The following is a 19,119-nucleotide window of genomic DNA, read 5'->3' as shown; positions in this document are numbered from 1 at the left end:
TGTCCTTGGTGCTACTGGGCCAAGAGGATGCTGTCAAACAGCTAAGTAGGCCATGTGGTTATTGAAATTGCTATTGAAGGGAGGTGGAGGGTGTTGAATACCAGCTGTTTGCCCAGGGTTACTCCCATAGCCTCAGGGAAGCAGTATCTTCATAGATTTCTTTATATTTACAGCATCAGTGATTATGTTTTCTACACCAGGAGTACTCTGGATCCCGATGGGGAAAACACAGCCTTAGGCAGCTAGCCACATCCTCTCCTGGCAGCCAGGGTGGGTGACTGACTGGTGCAGGAATAGCTCCAGCAAGAAACCGATGTGAGGGTGACAAAGATTGAGGACAGAGATTTCTCTCTACTCTTATGCATCCCAAGGCTACCACAGAGCCAGTCTGCTTCCCTCTCTTGCTAGGATAATGCCCCGACTTCAAAGGGGGCTGCTGGCCCCGCAGTGCTGTGTCCAGGGACAGGGAAGTCTGGCACCCGCTGTGGACTCCGGGGCTCACCCGCTCCCTGTCGGTGCCCGATCTCGCCCGCCGGAGTCTCTTTCCCGCAGCACTCCGTGCCAGCGCCTCGGGGGAAAAAAACCAAACAGACATGGCAGGCGCTTGATTGCACCCTCCTGCCTACGGTCCCACCAGTTTCGGGGAGGGGGCGGGATCCGAACCGTCTCACTGGCTCTGCTGGGGGGTTATGTGTTTCAGAAACAATAACCTCCTCGTTGTTAAAAATGCCCCATCTCCCGCAGAGTCGAGTGGCTTCAACCCCGCTGCCTTGCGCGGCGGCGCGCGGCGGGAACTCTTCACGGAGCTCCCTGTTGCGCGATCAGACGGGGTTTGCGGTTTGATGTCCTCAGTGGAAAACTCAAGCATATTCAGCAGCCCGTGACGGTGAACTCCACCCCGCAGGCTCTCCCCTATGCAGCCCTCGAGAGCACTCCTTTCCTGTGCTGAGGGTGTTTGGGAGCACATGCTCTCGACTTTATCTCATCTAATCTGTATGCCAGGAAATGTTTCCCTCTTTGCAACGTTTTATTCTGCTTCTTGTCCCGGAGTTTTGAGATTCTTTCTTTCTTTCTTTCTTTCTTTCTTTCTTTCTTTCTTTCTTTCTTTCTTTCTTTCTTTCTTTCCTTCCTTCCTTCCTTCCTTCCTTCCTTCCTTCCTTCCTTCCTTCCTTCCTTCCCTGTCTTTCTCTATGTCTCTCTCTCTCTCTCTCTTTCTCTCTTTCTTTTCTCTATTTTCTTTCTTCACTGATTTCGAACAGTACATTGGGATTTTGACGAACTGCAGTGCCTGAAACGAAACGAAACGTGTTTGGGAAGCAGAAATAACCCGATCAGATTTTGGTTTTGTGGGTGATTTTTGTGTTGTTACCTTTTTTGTGGGATTTTTTTCTTTCTTCCCAGAACGCTTATGTGAGATGGGAGAGGGTCTGGCTTGCCTTAGCTAAGAGTGGCTCCACGTAAGACAGTGCAGACGGGGCGGCGCCCACGTATCTCAAGGGCCCATCAACCTGCGAAAGAAAGTGAAAACGCGATTAAAGAGAGAAAATCTCCGCTCGCGTTGTCTGGAGGCCAGCCCTGCCCGAGAGACTGACGTTCGGCTCTCGTCCAGACGTGAGCGGCGAGTCCCTTCGCCTTCCCAGTCTGGGATACCCCACGGCGCCCGAGGGAGTGCCTCGTTGCCATAGGGCTCCGGGCTTGGCACCCGCTCTTCCCAAAACTTTGATGGAGAAAAGCTATGGGAAGGGAAACACTCAAATATAAAGGTGTTTTCCATACGGAGACGTCCTGTCCCAGCGATGCCCAGGGAAGGAAGCTAGTCCAGTTAAGTAGTTGGTGTTTCCGACTGTGCTAGCCAGAAATGGTGAGAAAAGCGTATTCATGCATCAAAGGAGAAAGAAGCAGCCCATAGCATGTGTCCCACATGCTTTGATTTTTTTTCTTATTATTTTTTTGCTGCTGGTTGGCAGCAAGACTAAAAGCATTCAAAACGAGTTTTGTGAACTGCAAATGAAAAACTCCTACAGGTTGCCGTGTGCCTGTGGTAGGAGGCATGCGCTGGCACATCCATGTAGTCTTTCCAGATTTGAGCAGATTTTTCGAAACTAGGTTTTAATGAAAGGCGGGAAAAACGTGTCTGTATGCAGACGTGCCAAAAAATATGTGCGTGATCACATATATGCATATGGGATAAGATGTAGTACATGGCACACATCATGGATCCAAAAGGGGAGAGCATGTGATGTCTTAGAAGTCGACACAAAGGCATATTTATTTCGATATATTCAGGCTCTGTACATCTTAACCCTTGGCCGTCCGTAGGAAAAGATTTTTCGGAGACTGAGAGTAGCAGAGAGCTCCAGGTTACCTCTGCCAAATTGCTGCCATGTGCCGCGACTTTCCTCGAGTACTGACCCAGAACGACCTACTCGAGTTCATCCCTTACTGGTTTTGCCCGCAACAGCGAATTGTCTCCCTGGGTGTATTTTCCAGCAGTTTTAAGTCAGACTGGGGAAAATGTTCTTGGCCTCGGAGGATGATGACGATTATGAGAATGATGTCATCTATGAAGGAATCAGCGAATTAGCAGCTGGCAGCTGAGCCGTGCCCCTGAGGAGGGGAAAGTCCGCAATGGTGCTGGTGCCACCCGGCCCCTCTGGCTCCTTCGCTGCCCGCAAGAGGAAGGCGGGGGGAATGTCCCGCGTCCCGGCATCCCGGGCAGGAGCCATCAAAGGTGCTGCCTGTCCACCTTTTGCTCTCTTTCCCTGATGTTTCTCTGACAGGAAAAAAGAAAAAATGGAAAAAGGAAAAAAGGAAAAAAAGAAAAAAGGTCTCCGCGAGGGCGAGCGGTCTGTCTGGGCTCTCGTCATCTCTACGGCCCACCAGCAGTGGGGGGCGCACGAAGACAGCAGTTAGTGTAGGGCCGCCGTGATCAGAGCCAGGGACCGCCGGCCGGCCGGCGGGGGGGAGCGGAAGGGGGGGGGATCCCGTCACTGGCGCTGCGGGGAGTTCGGATGCGGCCGGGGCGGGGGGTGTCTGAGATGAATGGGAAAGGTGCGCAGATCCCGTTCTCTCCCTGACCCCCACACGCCCGGGATTGGGTCGTGTTTCGTTCTTATGTCCTTCGTCGATGTGACCTCGAAATTAGCTACCGAGAGACTCTAAAGGTGTGTGCAACAAGCCGGCAGGGACATAGGGCCATCCAGCACGGGCACGCAGAGCAGGGAGACCCTGGAGTGTGAAGCTGACTCCCGTTCGTGTGCCGTGACTACCTGCTGCAGAATTCGTGTTGCCAGACGTGCCTTGCGCAGTCCCGTCCTGGCTGAGAAACAAGCCTTTGCCCTCCCCTGACAGGGTTTCCCAGTTCGTCCTCATTTCCTCCAGCATCAGCGAATACCCGGACATTTAGCCTTCATTTCTAACGTTATATTTTCTCATGCCCTTTCTCAGGCAACACAACAGGCAATTGCATGAACGTGTCCAGATTTTTCTCCCCATGCAATGTCTATATACCCCCGATTTCCATCAGAAACGTGATGATCTCAGCCTCCCTGTGACTGCAGTGCCTTTCACTGCAGACCAGCACCCCTCCCCTACCCCTAGGCCAGACATCCCCTGGGACCACCTGGGGAGAAACTCCAGCTCTGTGGTTATCCATGCAGACTGCAATTTTCTCCTTGGAATCCATGGGGAGGCAGATTTCAATCTGTCCAGCTCAGCCTGGGAAGCAGGAAGCCTGAAAGACTGTCCCTCCCCAGCAAAGAGACTAGGAACAGGGAGGGAAACAGGCAGATGTGCTCAGGGGATGTTCCTCATTGAAGGTATGCCTGCCTCAAGAAGTTAATGCAGTTCTGTTACAGTGGTAACTAATGTTGATTGTTTGCCCATTTAATCTTGTCGCTGTTTCTGGCCCTCAGTGACTGAAAAAGATATCTACAGTGATTATGAGAAATTACATATTTATGCTACATAGCAGTAGGATCAAGAGTAGGTCAGTAGTTCTACTGAAGTTTCTGGGTCCTTCATAAATATGAATCAACCAAGGAAAAGAAAGGAAAAAAAAAAGCACATATATAAATCTGCTTCCAGATACTTTATTTTCTCTTTGTTTTCTGAGACAAACCCAGAATTTCCTTCTTGTTCCTGGTCTGAACTCACTGCTCTCTGGCAGAAAATTATGACCTGCTGTGAAGATTTCCTACGTCCCTGCATTTACCCTGATTACTATCTCATAGGCCCAATAGCCATTTGATGCATTATGTGCATGGTGTCCCTAGAGCTGAAGTCTGAGAGTGCAGAGGGCAAGAATGGGCCATGGGAGAAGGATCCCTACCAGCACAGTTCATTGGGGTCACCAGCTTTACCCAGTGCATATTCCCTGCTACTCTATGCTCACCTTGGCTATCAGTCACCTCTGTCTTTGTTCTGGGAACCACAGATTAGAGAGACAGAGGATGGAGAGATCAGGCATTGGGGATCCATTACCCAGGATGGAAACCAGGTCATTTCTGAGTCAGGGAGTCAAGAAAGATGTTTTGTTTTTGTGGGACAGACTCACATTGGATGCACCTCCTTATCTGTGAAAAATAAACCAGAAAGCCAAATCTGCTGTTAGGATGCACCATGATAACTGATGATGCCATATCAGCTGTGCTAGCTGAGGATGAAATTTCTTGAAGGTGGGATTGAGGCTAAGGAGCTAGCATGTGGCTCTTCATAGTGAAAACTGGAGATGCTTTTCCTTCAGCATGCCTTTTGGACTCATATTTGAGTTTTTATGTGTGTTTATTTTGGAGAGAGTTTGAATAAGGTGGAGATGGACAAAAACTGAGTAAGCCTTCTGCATCAGTAGAACTGCTTTTTTTCCCCAGAACATGCCCTCAGTGAGGAGCGAGGGAATTGCATTGAGATGCCCATTCTCGATGGCTGAGTTTTCCCTTTCTTTCCTCCCCCCACTCCCCTTCATGTTGTTTGTTTCCTATATATACCATATATATTTCAGAAATAGTGTGGCCAACAGAGCTAGGGCAGTGATCACCCCCCTGTACCAGGTATGTTAAATACGGTGTTCTATTTTGGGCCCCTCACTACAAGAAACACACTGAGATGCTGGAGTTTGTCCAGAGAAGAGCAACAAAGCTGGCAAAGGGTTTAGAACACAAGTCTTATGAGGAGCAGCTAATAGAACCGGGTGGTTTAACTAGGAGAAAAGGAGGCTCATAGGAGACTTTATTCCTTTCTACAGCTACCTGAAACGAGGTTGTAGGGAGGTGAGTGATGGTCTCTTTTCCCAAGTAACAAGTGGTAAGATAAGAGAAAACAGCTTCAAGTTTTGCCAGGGGAGGTTTAAGATATTAGGAAAATAATTATTCCCTGAAAGGGCTAGAAAGGACTAGAATTGACTGCCCAGGGAAGTGGAGTCTCTTTACATACATCTGTAACTTGTTCCTGTGGAGTCAAATCTGCTTCTCTTCAAATCAAAGAGGAAATCACCCTTTCATTACAAAAGATGCATACTTGGATCTCTGGAGTAAGATACCCACTTCTGTAATCTCCTTAATTGTGCCAGGTCCCTCAGAAGATCCTTTACCCCTTGGAGACCCCTGTCTCCAAAGGGTCATTTCATGGGGATTTTTCACCCACTGTCTAGGGAGGTAAAGGGTCCCCAGGATCCAGTATATAAACTGAGACTTGGGCATCCATTTTCTCTAGGCAGAGAAGATGGGATTCAATTTCCACCTCTTAAGGTCAGTCTCAAACACTCTGAACGTCAGCTATGCCCTTCTCCACACTTGCTGATAAGGTTCTGTGTAAAAATATCTTCCTCCTGGTGAAAATACGGGCATTTTACCTATCTGGAGCAGAACCGGGACTTGTCAGCGTGGCCGGAAAGCGAAGGGCTGCAAGAGGGCTCAGACAGCCGCCGGCTTGGACATGCGCCTGCTGTTTACCGCAGGCACAGATAACACCGTCCACGGCAAACGCCCCCCCCCTTACAGTCATTTCCTTCCGGGAAGGGTCGGGAGCTCTGTCCAGGGCTCTGCGTCCTGCCTGGGGGTCGCTGCTGACTGGCGGCGGCGGGGCTGCGGGCCCGGTAACTGCGGCCCGGCACAACCGCTCCTCTCGGGCCCTTCCTGCGCCGCCCGTATGCTTTAATAAAGCACGGAGTTTCAGCAAACCGAGCACTAGCAGGAGTTTGGGAGCGTGACTTTTTCTCCTTCTGGGCTAGCTCCTGCTGGAGTGGGGGGTAGGAATACAACTGGAATGGGTTTGGGTACAGGAGGGAAATGCAGGCAAAAAACCAAAAGCTGTTGCATATCTGGAGCACAACACTAAATGCTACGAAAAGCTGTGCGCTCCCCTCTGACATTCCTGCGGTTTTCGTTCGGTGTAACTACATCCCTCTTTAAGGCTCTTCTTTTGGACACATAAAGGTGTCCAAAATATGCCCCTGAAACCTCTCAGGCTTTCTGTGAGTGATGTTTAGGCGCACCAGGTGTCAGGCGAACCCGTCACTCGCGGGCAAGCTTTGCGAAGATGCAGAAAACGGAGGGCTGCGAGCTCAGTTCTTACTAAATCGAACCTAAAGGAAAAACAGTGCGTCGTTACTCGAGTCACTGAAATACTGTCGATTTTAATTTACCAGTGCCTTCCGCTGAATTAAATACTCTTCTTCTTCCAAATCAGAGAGTCTGCCATGTAGATCGTGTTTCTACTCATTTTAATCTTTTAAGATTGCCTCATTTTTATGGCTCTCAACGACTCTGGAAGCGGTAACAGTTGAAATCAAAAGCCCAAATTCCCGCACGATTTACTCACTGCAACCAGTAAAGCAGCAGACCTAGTTTCCAGGAGAAAACTTGTCCTCCATGTTCCGAGAGTGAGAATTTTGCCCTTCCCCTCTCCATCGGATTTTAATATAACATAGTAAAAATCTCCAGAGCCTTCTGTAGTGTCAGAGAATCGCTGCTTCGGGCAACCAACAGGTAAAAGAAAAATCAAGAAAAGGAAAATGTCCTCCGTGGAGATACCAGGATCCGACACTCAGAGCTACACGGAGGCAGAAACTGGATCGGACTCTGTAAATGCCATGACATGCTACTCTGGGCATATCTCACGACTCTGTCGTCCCCTCAACTCCACTTAGTGTTATGCGCTGTCATTGCACAGGACTGTCTTTACACCCCAGAATAATGCGCCTATTATTCTCTTTTCTCCAAAGTTTCCACCTCTAACCATGTCGTAAAAAATAGCCTTAATAAAACAGTGATAATTACGCCATTATTGTTAACACTACCCATTAAAAATTTAAAAATAGGCTTTCTGGTTTAGTCACCCATTTCCACTACATATCAGCTTTTGCGGCACTAAATCATTCCACAGTGTGTCAAAACTTTCAGTCTTTTCCTTTTTTTAAAGACGACAAGACTCGTGGGTTTTTTTAGAGAAGCTGAAGGTGCGTCGTCAATTCCCAGTCGTAACTGGACAGTACTGGTCAAAAGTTATTGACACCCTGTTGACCAGCGAAGGAAAATAAACACCCCGCGGGTAAGGAGTGTGTAATGTGTCTTTCCTTCTCCATCTTTAGCACTTTCAAGGAAAATGCTTGATTTATTACCATATTACTCCAGTAATGTTTTCATGTCCCCCTTTTATTTGCTTGTTTGGGGAAGGGGGGGTGTTTCAATTGCTTTTCACATGTAAGGCACCTTTCAACAGCGTTGACCCTGAATTCGGTGTTATTACCCCTATGAACACAGCCACCCTGGTCTCGCCTTGGCCGCGTATCAGTAAGGTAAATTGTAAACTCAGAGAAATAAATCAGTGAGAAAAGTTTTGAGGATAGTTAGAACATACTGGCTGTGCCCAAACGAGCGAGAGAGGCTTTATAGGTTTTAAATCTCGGTCTGGATCAGGCAGGAGTAAGATAAATAAATAAATAAATAAATAGCCCGTAGAGATACACTTTCCAATCTGTCTGGAAATTAATCCCAAATGAGGGAGTCTCCTTCCAAATGGGGCTTGACAGATCTGTGGGAAACACTAGACAGAAGGCAGAGCGCCGGATCCCGCATTCCCGGCAAGGCAAAGCTCGTCCTCGGTGACAGGCAGCGGAGCGGGGTTCCTTGCCCCCTCACAACGTCGCCTGTCCACGTACAAGAGGCTGTCACGGCAGTACTCGTCCTGGGGGATATGAAAATAGAAATTGTAAGAATCTTCTACGAACGCAAGCTAAATTGACCGCAAAACTTCGAGTCCAGCAGAGCGTTTTCATTTTTTTCTCTTTTTCCTCCGCCCTCCCCCCCTCCCCCGTTATACTCCACTGGGGCCTTTAGCTCTCTGTGTTTGCCCGTGGCAAATCACCACGCGTATACGTGTGCGAGGGTGTGCGTCTGTCCGTGCGGGGGTGTACCGCCGCCCGTGTTGCTGCCAGCTGAGTCAGACGGTCCGTGGCAGTGACCATCATCTCGGGCTCAACAAAACCTCCAGCTCGAGGTTGACGACTGGTGGCATCCTGGCGGGAACGGGTTAAGAATGGGGTGAGGAAGGAGGCAGCAGTGGCTCGTAAGCGTACATTATAAGATTTGTGAGGACCAGCCAACATAATCCACGGGAATCATCCCCACGGCTCCAGACTGCCAGAGACAGAATTTCCCATTAACTTCCCCGCAGTAGTCTATATCGCCCACTCCACGAGCCCTCCCTTGTATTCTTCATTCAGCTCCGGGTTGCTGTCTTATTTGAAGAGAGATGTGAGTATCTCTCTTCTTGCTGCCCCTAGACTTGTAACGGGGAAATCCTCTCCGTCCGTCTCAGGCATCAGCCAGACTCCTCTCACACGGCTACTTGACCGAGCTAGAAAGGAGACTGGAGGTGAGCTTCCCCGAGAGGCTGGGGCTACCCTGGGCCAGGGGGGGAGGTCGAGCTTTAGTCTCTCCCCGGAGGTGCTAGAGATAAAAAAAACAGCACAGAGCACAGGCGTCCCCCCCGACCCCGCCACCCCTGCAAAGTGCAACAACGATGCCGTGGGAAGAGGCACCAGCGGGACATGGGCACAGCGCCGCCCGAGCGGCTCCATCTCACCTCGCCTGGTCCTATCGCACCGCTCCGCGCAGCGGGAGCAGCGCTGGCCCTCCTCCGCGGTGGCCGAGCAAGCGGAGAAGCTGGACTGCGTTATCCATCCATCCATCCGTCCATCCATCCATCCATCCGCCTGCCCACTCACCCACCGGAGCTGACTGCTACCCCGGCCCCGCTCTTGCATAGCCTGTGGAGCAGAGCTGGGCTGCGGCAGGGGTAGGTCCTCATCTGGAGCTGGAAGGGCACGTAGCAGTCTAGAAGTCTGGCAAGGGAGAGAAGGGAAAGGGAATTTAGCAATCAGTTTTCAACAAATTGGCAAGCTTCAGAGCAGCGCACGCATCACACGCTTGATGGAAAGCAGCACATCCAGGCGCTTGGTGTGGGCATGATGTGTGTTTGCGTGGAAACTTGCGTGCATGTCTACACAGGAAGAAAGAGACTGATGGCAATAGCCCTGGAAAATCCTGGTTTATGCCCCTAAAATCAATATGCTTATCACTAGGAGCACATCTTAGTCCATACATCCAAACGACCGGGAATCCTGTTTGCCTGTTTGTCTCCCTGCATCGTGCGCCTTTTGGTCCCAGGGCTGGACAGAAAATCCTTGCTTGCTTCCTATTGCACTGCTTGATCCCCAACGAAGCAACGTCACCTCAAATATGCCAGTAAATTCCTTACCGGGTTGGGAACGTAATTGGTTGAATGTTTTCCATAACCTTACTAGCCAATAACACTCCGAGAAAAAATTTAGAACAACCTTGTTACGACAGATGGTGAAAATGACTTGACACTACACGTGTGAGTCAACACTAACTAGATATGAGATACTTGCTGCATTCATTAGAAATACCATTATAGGCCGAGGAGGCTACATGTGCCGTTGTATTTACGGTACAAAATCCCCTATTTTCAGACAAGTGCTGTCCCAACGGTTTCCCCTGTCATTTCTCTTTTAACAATATCTGCTAGATAGCATAAGTTCCGGCCTTGATAGTGTGCATTTATCCGAGCCTGAATTATTCTTGTCAGACTTTCTTCTTGCAGTTTTTTTTTTCCTAAAAGCAAATAAGATTTTATGCCAAAGAATTAGATATAAAGAAAAAAGGAGGAAAGACTTAAAACCCTCTTAAAAGCGCAAGAGTCGTGGAACAAATGGAAGTTGAGAAGGAAGAAAGAAGAACAAACGATAAATAGCAGATAGTCAGCATAAATACAATTACAAAAAAGTGAAATAGTTGCATATTTTCAGTCGTAAAACACAATAAATATATAAACGCATTTCCAAATTTTAATATCAAAGTAAAGCAATAACTGATATACCATTAGGAACAAATATTGAATTAGAACAAGAAGCCAAAACTATTTCTACATTCAAATGTCAGCAGTGCATTTCCTTGTGCCCAAGTTTGCAAAGGATTCTTAAAGCCTTATATATGCAGTTATGCAGAAGCTGATTGCCAGCAATAAATAATGCATCCAAGGAAGAGGCTTGAGTATGTATCTTCTCACTTCCAGGATGCATCTAGGGGTCTTCGCCTCAATTTTACATCAAGGTTGTGGCTTAAAGCAGTCAAAAGGCGATTTAATTGTCAGGCAAGGCTTCCCCCTGCGGAACTCTCTCCGCATGTTACAACCTCTTTGCAGCTCAGCTCCATATGCATTTCTTTTTCACACTTCCCTCTCCATCTCGGGCTCCTACACCTGGTGCATCACGCATTTAGCCCATTAGCTCCGGCTCTTCCTTTCATCTTCCCTATGGCAGACGTTTCTATTTATCCACTGGCAATCAATGTGTGGCGTCACCGGTGGTACTGTAATGACGACTGCACCATTGAGGATGACAGCTTAGAAAGAAGAGGGCAATGGTGATCCCTCCCAGAGCAGCACAGCAGAGTGTAGCGCTCGCATCACAAGGTCACCCTATCTCACCGCTTGCTCGTCTGCATTGCCAGGAGAGGGTTGCTGGGTTTGCACAAGGCTGGGGCCGGAGCGGGAGGGAGGGGGGGAAGAGATCTGGATTTTTTTTCCCCCCTCCCTTAAGTGAAGCCACAATGGAAACCAGTAAGGAGATGGTAATGTTTCTGGAAGGCACACAACTTGGAGCGCTAGTTGGCAAGAGGGTACCTAATTTGTCCGAAGCAGTGGGGAGCCCCGCTCCAGAGCCGCAGGAGAAGATGATCCATCGGAACTGCCTCAGCCCCAGACCTGGCCCCTTGTCGTCCCGGGAGAGAGGAGGAGGAGGAGGAGGAGGAGGTGGTGGAGAAGACGAGGAGGTGGAGGTGCTGCCAGGGACAGGGACGGTGTCGGAAAGCCGCTCGGCGGCGGCAGCACTGCTTTCGTCCGGACAGCAGCCCCCAGCCCCGGAGCCCCCTTCCAGCAAAGGGCAGCAGAGCAGCTCGGATACCGAGTCGGATTTCTATGAGGAAATCGAGGTGAGCTGCACCCCGGACTGCGCCACGGGGAACGCCGAGTACCAGCACAGCAAAGGTACCCAACTCCTTCCCATGCCTCCGGCTCCCCATCCGCATCGGGGCTGGGGGCAGCACTGGGGGGCGCGGAAGGGTGTGTGGGGGGGATGCTGACGGCGGGGATCGTCACGGCGCCAGCTGAGCAAGGGGCAGTGAAATCGAGGTGTGTGAGGGGGCATCTCCTTTCCTGTCTGGTTTCCTGCCACGGGGAGGACTGTTTGGGAGTCAGAGGACACGACATAGGGCAGCCTCGGCGTCCCTGGAGGGGAGCCAAGCTTCCCGCCATGGGTGCATCAGGTCTGCAGCTTGTCCCTTTGGCCAAGGCTACCACCCACTCTTCATCTCCTTTTTTTTTTTTTTTTTTTGGTTTAAATTCTTTCCAATCGCCTGGACAGTGTATGGTCCAGGAAACCCCTTCCGAGCCTTCCCACCGACGGGTTTTTTGTATGAGTTGGAGGCGGGGGGGCAAGATCAAACGGGTTTTCTGCCTGAGAGCTGTTTGTGGTTTTGCAGAGTGAAATGTGCCCGGGCGAGTGCGGAAGTGCCCATTAAGACCGTAAAATCGCTCGCCGACTCCTGCTTGCCCCAAGTGCGGCAGCGAGATCCTTGTTTGCACTTTGGGGGGGGGGGGAAAAAAAGAAAAAAGAAAGAAAAAAAAAGATAAGAGGTCCGAATTACCTTGTCACTTCTATGTCTCGGTGGCGCCAGCTCGGAAATGGTCCCAATGAATTAATTGCCTTTGGTCTCGGCCACAATGAGAGAGAGTTGCATTTGAAAGCAAATGCAGCGGCCAGGCCCCTTTTTCCCCCTGCCCCCACTCCGTGTTCCCACCTTCCCAGGCCGGTAGAGCCCCCCCTCTACCCCGACAACAATCCACTTCTCACTCCTCCCCGTTCTTCCATCACTTCAAGAAGAAGCCGCGAAGCGCGGGGAGCGCTGTCTGCCCCCTCCCACCCCTTAGAGGCTCGTTGAAGATATCCCACCCTGTGCTTTGGAGGCTGAGTGGAGAGTCTCCGAGGCCTCACATCTCCCTTGGAGGGATCAGGATCTCTGCCTGCCGGCTGGTCGGCTCTTGGGCCCATGCTGGGCTGGAGGAATGGACCGTGGTGCCGTGCCACTCGGACACCTGCCTGTCCGAGCCATTCGGGGTCTGGGGATGGCTACAGTGGCTGCCCCTGCCTTCACAGCGCAGGAAGCCAGCGCGGGGGCATCGATCAGACACTCCCAGGGCGGTGTGGGTGTATTGGAAGGAAGAGAAGGGCGAGCAAGTAACGGTCCAGCCAGTGAATAGACACTCATCAAACCCTTAAACCATACTTGCATCCCCTTCTTCCTGCCCTATCCCTGATCTCTCTGGATATCTCCCCAGCCGGGCAGAAAAGGCGAATAGGGAGGGACTGGGGGGAAAAGGGATCTTGCTGGGGAGGTGGGTGGCGAGCATCCCTCCACGTCGGCCCTCCTCCAAGCGTGTGTTTCTGCTCCGGCCTTCCCACGCAGGGCCGTGCTCCGAGGCGCTGGCCGGCAGCCCCAGCGCCGGGGGCGATCACCCCAAGGGCAGCGGAGGCAGTGGCGGGTCCCAGGGCTCGTTGGCCTGCAGCGCCAGCGACCAGATGCGCCGCTACCGCACCGCCTTCACCCGCGAGCAGATCGCCCGGCTGGAGAAGGAGTTTTACCGGGAGAACTACGTGTCCAGGCCCCGGAGATGTGAACTGGCGGCTGCTCTAAATCTGCCAGAAACCACCATCAAGGTACACACAGTTCGGACATGTTTCCAATTAGCACGATATAAATCTATATGGCCAAATTTCCTTGCAAAACTTGGGAAAGCACTTCGCCAGCACAACCTTCCCTCCCCCCTTCTCCCCCAGCCCCCCCCCCCCAGCCCCCCCCGCCTCCCCTGCCCCCCCCGTCCCTTTCCTGGCCCTGCCCGCATTCTGCAGCAAGCAGCAATGTGAGAGAGGGTACACGGCTCCCAGAGCCACTCCAGCCAGCACTGCTAATCCTATCTCTTCCCAGGATTATTATTTTCCCCCCGTTATTTTAAATCCTCCCTTCAGTCCAAATCTCGCTCGGCTCTTGGGAGAGAAAAGAGGAAGCCAGTAGCAGATCTTGTTTTGATCTCGCTTTGCTTTGCCTTTTCAAAAACGCTTACACATGAAAATAAAACCGACAACGGTAATCCCAGGTAGTTCTGGCTGCAACACGGCAGCAAGGAGGCAGAGCTGTCGGGTTTGCCCACAGTCGAGGGGGTTAACAGGGCAAGACCTAGCAAGGAGAAAGGAAAGAAAATAAGCACCCTAAAAGCTCTGCTCCATTGGGTCTCACCGTAGATTTATAGGGGCTTAACTGATCCCTCCGTACGTGATGACAACTCCCTCTGGGAGGGAGAGCTGGCGCGGATCTTTCTGCTCGCCGGCAGACCCGCTCCTGCCCGCGTCGCCCCGGGGCTGGTGCCGGTGTCAGTGCCGGCGTTCGGGCGGAGAGGAGCGAGGCAGTGGCGGGTGACGGCTCTCGCCTCCCCTCTCCCCGTAGGTTTGGTTCCAGAACCGCAGGATGAAAGACAAGCGGCAGCGCCTGGCCATGACCTGGCCTCACCCGGCCGACCCGGCGTTCTATACATACATGATGAGCCACGCGGCCGCCACCGGCAATCTGCCCTACCCGTTCCCGTCCCACCTGCCCCTACCCTACTACTCCCACATGGGCATCGGCGCCACGTCGGCCTCTGCCGCCACTCCCTTCAGTACCCCCCTGAGGCCGCTGGACACCTTCAGGGTCCTCTCCCACCCCTACCCGAGACCAGAACTGCTCTGCGCCTTCAGGCACCCGTCTCTCTACCCTGCCCCGACTCATGGACTCAGCAGCGCCGGGGGCAACCCGTGCTCCTGTCTGGCTTGCCACAGCGGCCAGTCCAACGGACTGGCACAAAGACCCTCCGGATCAGACTTTACCTGTTCGGCTACAACCAGGACTGACTCTTTCCTCACTTTCACGCCCTCTGTGCTGAGCAAAGCCACCTCAGTTTCCATGGACCAGAGAGAAGAAGTACCTTTAACGAGATAAACCTTCGTCTCAGGGTTATTAAAAACTCACTCCTTTCCCGGTATTCTCTTAAGTCCATGTACCTACAACTGGTGTTTATTTAATCGTATTCTCTACCCACAAGTGGGCACCTGCGCAAACAAACAAACAAACAAAGAAAAGAGAGACTAAAAATAGCTCAGTTTTAAAAGGATTTCCATTCAAAGAGGAAAAAAGGAAGAAAGGGAAGAAGAAGGAAAATAAATGATTAGTGATTTGTCTCTAAGAATGATTTTAGGCACGGAAGAGGAAGAAAACCAACGCGAATGAAATATACTTCGATAACCTATAGAAATGAGTCGTGACTTTCTTTTTCATGGGTAGACTTCTTATTGAGGGCTGGGGCTTCTGTGGGTCACAGTAACAAACCTTTTGCACAAACCTTTGCGGGGGAGAATGAAAATCTGAGATATTTGAAAGAAACATTATCTCGATAACGAAATGGCTTGTGCGCATGAAGAAAGCAAAGATGTAATCTACCACAGTGTTTAGAAAATAAAAACAACAAGCAAACAGCAAAACCAAAAGGTTTTTTCTGGATTGCACCTCAATAGTATTATCCAGTTGTCTCTGGAGAAAAACAATGCTTTGCCATAAACAAAAATTGTCATTCTGTACACTGCTTTCGTGGTTTAATCGCATTCTTTACTCTCCCTTATTTCCTCCTTAGTTTTGAGAAGAAGCTGAGCATTTCGTTTGCTCTTTAATTCCGACTTGTATTTTTAAGAGGCAGACTGCCATTGGCACGGAAAAAATACGAGCTCCTTCCTCTTTACGGGTCAGAGCTATTTGTCCTTTAAAGAACAATGTCTTATTATCAGTCGTTGAAATGTGCACACACCGACGAAATTAGCAAGTGATGTGTATGTAAAGAGGGTTTTTGAATATCGAATGTACACTGCTCTGTGAGCACAGACCCAGTGCCAAACGCTAACAAGCCGCCAAGGGAAGAGATTAGGTGACAGGGAGCACAACTCCTTCAGACAATCATCAGCCTGTAAATTGGAGCAAAGGCGATTTCCCTTCCTTTGTACTTCAGCCTTTAATTCTCTCATTGACTTCCCTTTGCTGCATCTTCTTTCTTTCTCCCCCCCCCCCGCCTCCATTTAATTCATGCCTTGAGTTTTGTGTTTCCTTCCCCACCTCTAATCTTTGAATTTGTATATGTCCTTCACACTCGTCCCTCTTCCTTCTTGACGACTATTTATTTCCCAAGGTCCCCCTTCTCCGCTGACAGGTATTTCGGAAGGAGGTAGCATCATCGCTTTTGCTTGAATTTCTGTCAACCTAAAATTTAAAAGAAAACACGGACACCGGGATGAGTATTTTCCTCCAAAGCCGTAATTGTTTTTTTCATCCTATTTAAAAATATCCCAAAGAATACACTATCATAACAACAATAACATCACCACCCAGCGGTAATAACAGCAGACGCATTTTAACAACATATCATTCATACTTTCATTGTGTTTGGTTTAAAAAAAAGAAAAGAAAAAGAAAAGAGAAAGTATTGCTTAAGACAAATTTCACCTTCGTGCAGTTTCTAACAGTTACAGTTCAACAAGCAGAAAATAAACGCTGGACAGAACAAAGACGTGTTGACACCTCTGCTATCTACTTAAGTGTTAAATGACTAAGGAGCCTCTGGTTTATTGTCACACCGGAGGCTTTTTGTGCATAGGACAGGGAGTGAATAGCAGTCCTTCCCTATAGCGGATGGAGAGTGAGGAACAGACACGGGCGTACTGGGATATATTTTTCCATTCAAAAGAATACATTTGTTTGTTAGAGCTTTTTGAAAACTGATCCAAAGTCACCATCTTTAAATCATTAAGGGCGGAATGATCTGCCCTTTCTGAATGAGATGTCCTCTTGGACACGGAAACCAATAGCCCTTTTGGACACTCACAGATATATTCCTCCCTCTCCTCATTCTCCGGATATGACAATTGTAAACTGCATCCCAGAGCAGCACCGAACAACACCCCAGCCCTGTTAGCCATTCCGCTCCTTACTTTGTTAGCGGCCCGGAGAAGAACCGGTCCGACACACCGGAGGCTGGGGAGAGAGCGCATGCTACACCTTCCACCAGTGATCCCGGTAGAGGGGAGCGATGAAGAGGCCGGAGGGGGCCACTGAGTGCTGCCCTGCAAAACCGAGGGGTCATAGACGACCCCTGGTCCCCCTCTATTGCCAGGGGTCCTGCCGGGCCGCAGCCCCAGGGCAGGCTCTGTGCAGGGCCGCGTCCGGGCGTCGCCGGCAAAACACCATAGAGTAGAGCTCAGGGCAACGTTATAGAGTTTTTTTCAAATACACGTATTTTCTATATCTAGGGGTGTGTGTGTGAGAGAGATAATATTTAACTCGTTGTGTTCCGCTGCCACTCGTAAAAGGGACATCCCCCCGCGCTTCATGGACGGGCAGTGGGGAGGCAGAGACAGACCGGGAGCCTGGGTCGCCCGCGGCCGATGCGGTCCGGGTTCTCCCACGCTGCTCTGGGCGGCCATTGCCGCCCTCCCAGCCGCCCTTTCTCGGAGGATGCTGTGGGAAAGGGTGTCTGTGAATTTCTCGGTAGTTCGGTCACAGGGCAGAGATTGCCTGCCACAGGTAAATAGGCTGCGGGTCGCAGTAATGCCAAGAGTATTTTCAGTTAATAGAGGAGGGAAAATGAGGTGTCTGGAGCGATATTGGAAAGTACAAGATCGATGATCCGTCCTCGTGTCCAATCAGCAGCCTTTAATTGACTGTATTTTCTAGGTAATTGAGCCGCTCTGCTCCTAAATTGAAGTGGAAGATATAACAATACATCTCACTGGGAGGAATTACTCATTACTTCATAATGAAATTTTCCTTTTGCTGCGTGGGGCCAGTGCCATTAACACCTTCACTGCTGGTGGAGGTGCCGGCTCTGGGCACACTTGGGGCATCGCCGGCAACGATACAGGGCACTGACCCAGCAGTAGGTTCTGCCTCTGGCCTCGAGCCATTGCCACCAGCTAGACAGGCAAGTTTCCTTTGCCTCACCCTGGACAAAGACGAGCCCCTTGGAGGAATCAGGATCCGGCCCGGGCCGAAGCCACACGGGGAAATGTCCTCACCACTGCCGAGTGGGCAGGGCTGCCCTGGGGAAGCCGGCGGTGGGCACCCGCCCCCTTGTCACCAGCGGCCACGGAGTTGTCTTCGGGGTATCCCATGTGTCGCATCGGCTCCGCTTTCCAGCCAGCCAAATTTCGTCTGTGAAAGGCCTTCCCCGCCTTGTTAGGGTTTGATTGATTGCCTTATTAAAGCATGTTCTTGTAAGTGTGACCGAGCTGATTGCACTGCATATGTTCGGGATAATGCTCATTTTAAACAACTGAATAATAATACTACTAATAAAGAAGGACCAGAAGAGGAAGATGAGCTCTAGAGAACGGGTTAAGCATAAACGATCCCGGGGAGCCGTGCTGTAACTCGCGCATTAAATTGCTCCGTTACAATCAAATCACTCAGCCCATCTTTGTTGTGTTTCATATGTCACCTCCCGTACCATTAAGTGAGAGAGCACCGAGACTGACGCTTACTTTCCCGTCTCGGACTATACGTTTTTGTTAAGGTTGTATGATTAAACTGAATCGGATTTGCTTTCCCAGCACTATTCCTTACTCCAGCGCCTAAATCATTAGAAAATCGGCCCTCCATATTTCACATTTTCTGCTCGGTTGTTAGGTCGTTTGCCGGCACCTGCAGAAAGGCATGCGGCTCATTTAGCTTTTGGCTTGTATATCTGAAGGATTCTTTTGTTTTCTATTATTCTCCTGCTCGCCTGGCTACTTTATTTTACTACTGAGCTTAGCCCCTGAAAACACTCTCCACCATATGTCACCCCAAGGCCAGCTCTCCTACCGCTTACAATAGTGTCCCTGGGATAAAGCCAACGTCAGGATGAGCTGGAGTCTCGTTAACACAAACGGCTTCATTTAGGCGCATTAGGTTCCTGAGTGGATGTGAAGGGGGAGGGAAAACATTCCACGTCCTTTTGCTACATCCTTCACCCCGGAGCCCTTCGCTTGTTGCCTGCTCTCTCCCTATCTTCTCGTTGCCCCTTTGTAAGGCGGGAGAGTCCCGTCCCCCGTCCGCACCCGCGGATGGGCTGACCGCTCCTCCGCGGCTCTGCAGAGCTGGTACCGGGAAGGGGATGCGGTTAGAATAGGTCTCGCCAGGACCGGTCACCATGTTTAGAAAGGTTTTCTTCTTATCGCTCTCTTCTTTTAAGTAGGGGGAGAAATAAATGGCTAGTTCAGCATCTTCGAACAGAAAAACAAATAAATCACAACATCTGGACTCTAATGTACTGGTTTTTAATTATTAAAAAAAAACCTGTTCAACTGAGCTTAGGTAAGACCAAGAACGTGGCGCAGGTTTACACAAATATTTGCATAACTAATTTTAAACAATCTCCAGCGGTGTATTGCATGCATATGTACACATGAAGCAAATGCATAAAGAGATT

At 50.3% G+C, this 19,119-nt stretch overlaps 1 protein-coding gene across 1 annotated transcript; it reads left to right on the top strand.

Annotated features, from left to right (window-relative positions):
• The first annotated feature begins 11,129 nt into the window (after positions 1-11,129).
• On the top strand, positions 11,130-14,609 carry EVX1 (even-skipped homeobox 1). The gene is made up of 3 exons (XM_061997372.1): positions 11,130-11,565; positions 13,044-13,294; positions 14,079-14,609. The coding sequence occupies exons 1-3, from the start codon at positions 11,130-11,132 to the stop codon at positions 14,607-14,609; spliced, it is 1,218 nt and encodes a 405-aa protein (XP_061853356.1).
• Positions 14,610-19,119: the final 4,510 nt, after the last annotated feature.

The sequence above is a fragment of the Colius striatus genome, chromosome 5 (genome assembly GCF_028858725.1).
Source record: "Colius striatus isolate bColStr4 chromosome 5, bColStr4.1.hap1, whole genome shotgun sequence".
NCBI lineage: Eukaryota > Metazoa > Chordata > Aves > Coliiformes > Coliidae > Colius > Colius striatus.
This window is presented reverse-complemented; position numbering and strand designations above follow the sequence as displayed.

Coding starts and splice junctions, on each gene's coding strand:
- EVX1 (XM_061997372.1), top strand. CDS start 11,130: ATGGAAACCAGTAAGGAGATGGTAATGTTTCTGGAAGGCACACAACTT. Junction 11,566..13,043: donor CGAGTACCAGCACAGCAAAG/GTACCCAACTCC, acceptor CTTCCCACGCAG/GGCCGTGCTCCGAGGCGCTG. Junction 13,295..14,078: donor TGCCAGAAACCACCATCAAG/GTACACACAGTT, acceptor CTCTCCCCGTAG/GTTTGGTTCCAGAACCGCAG.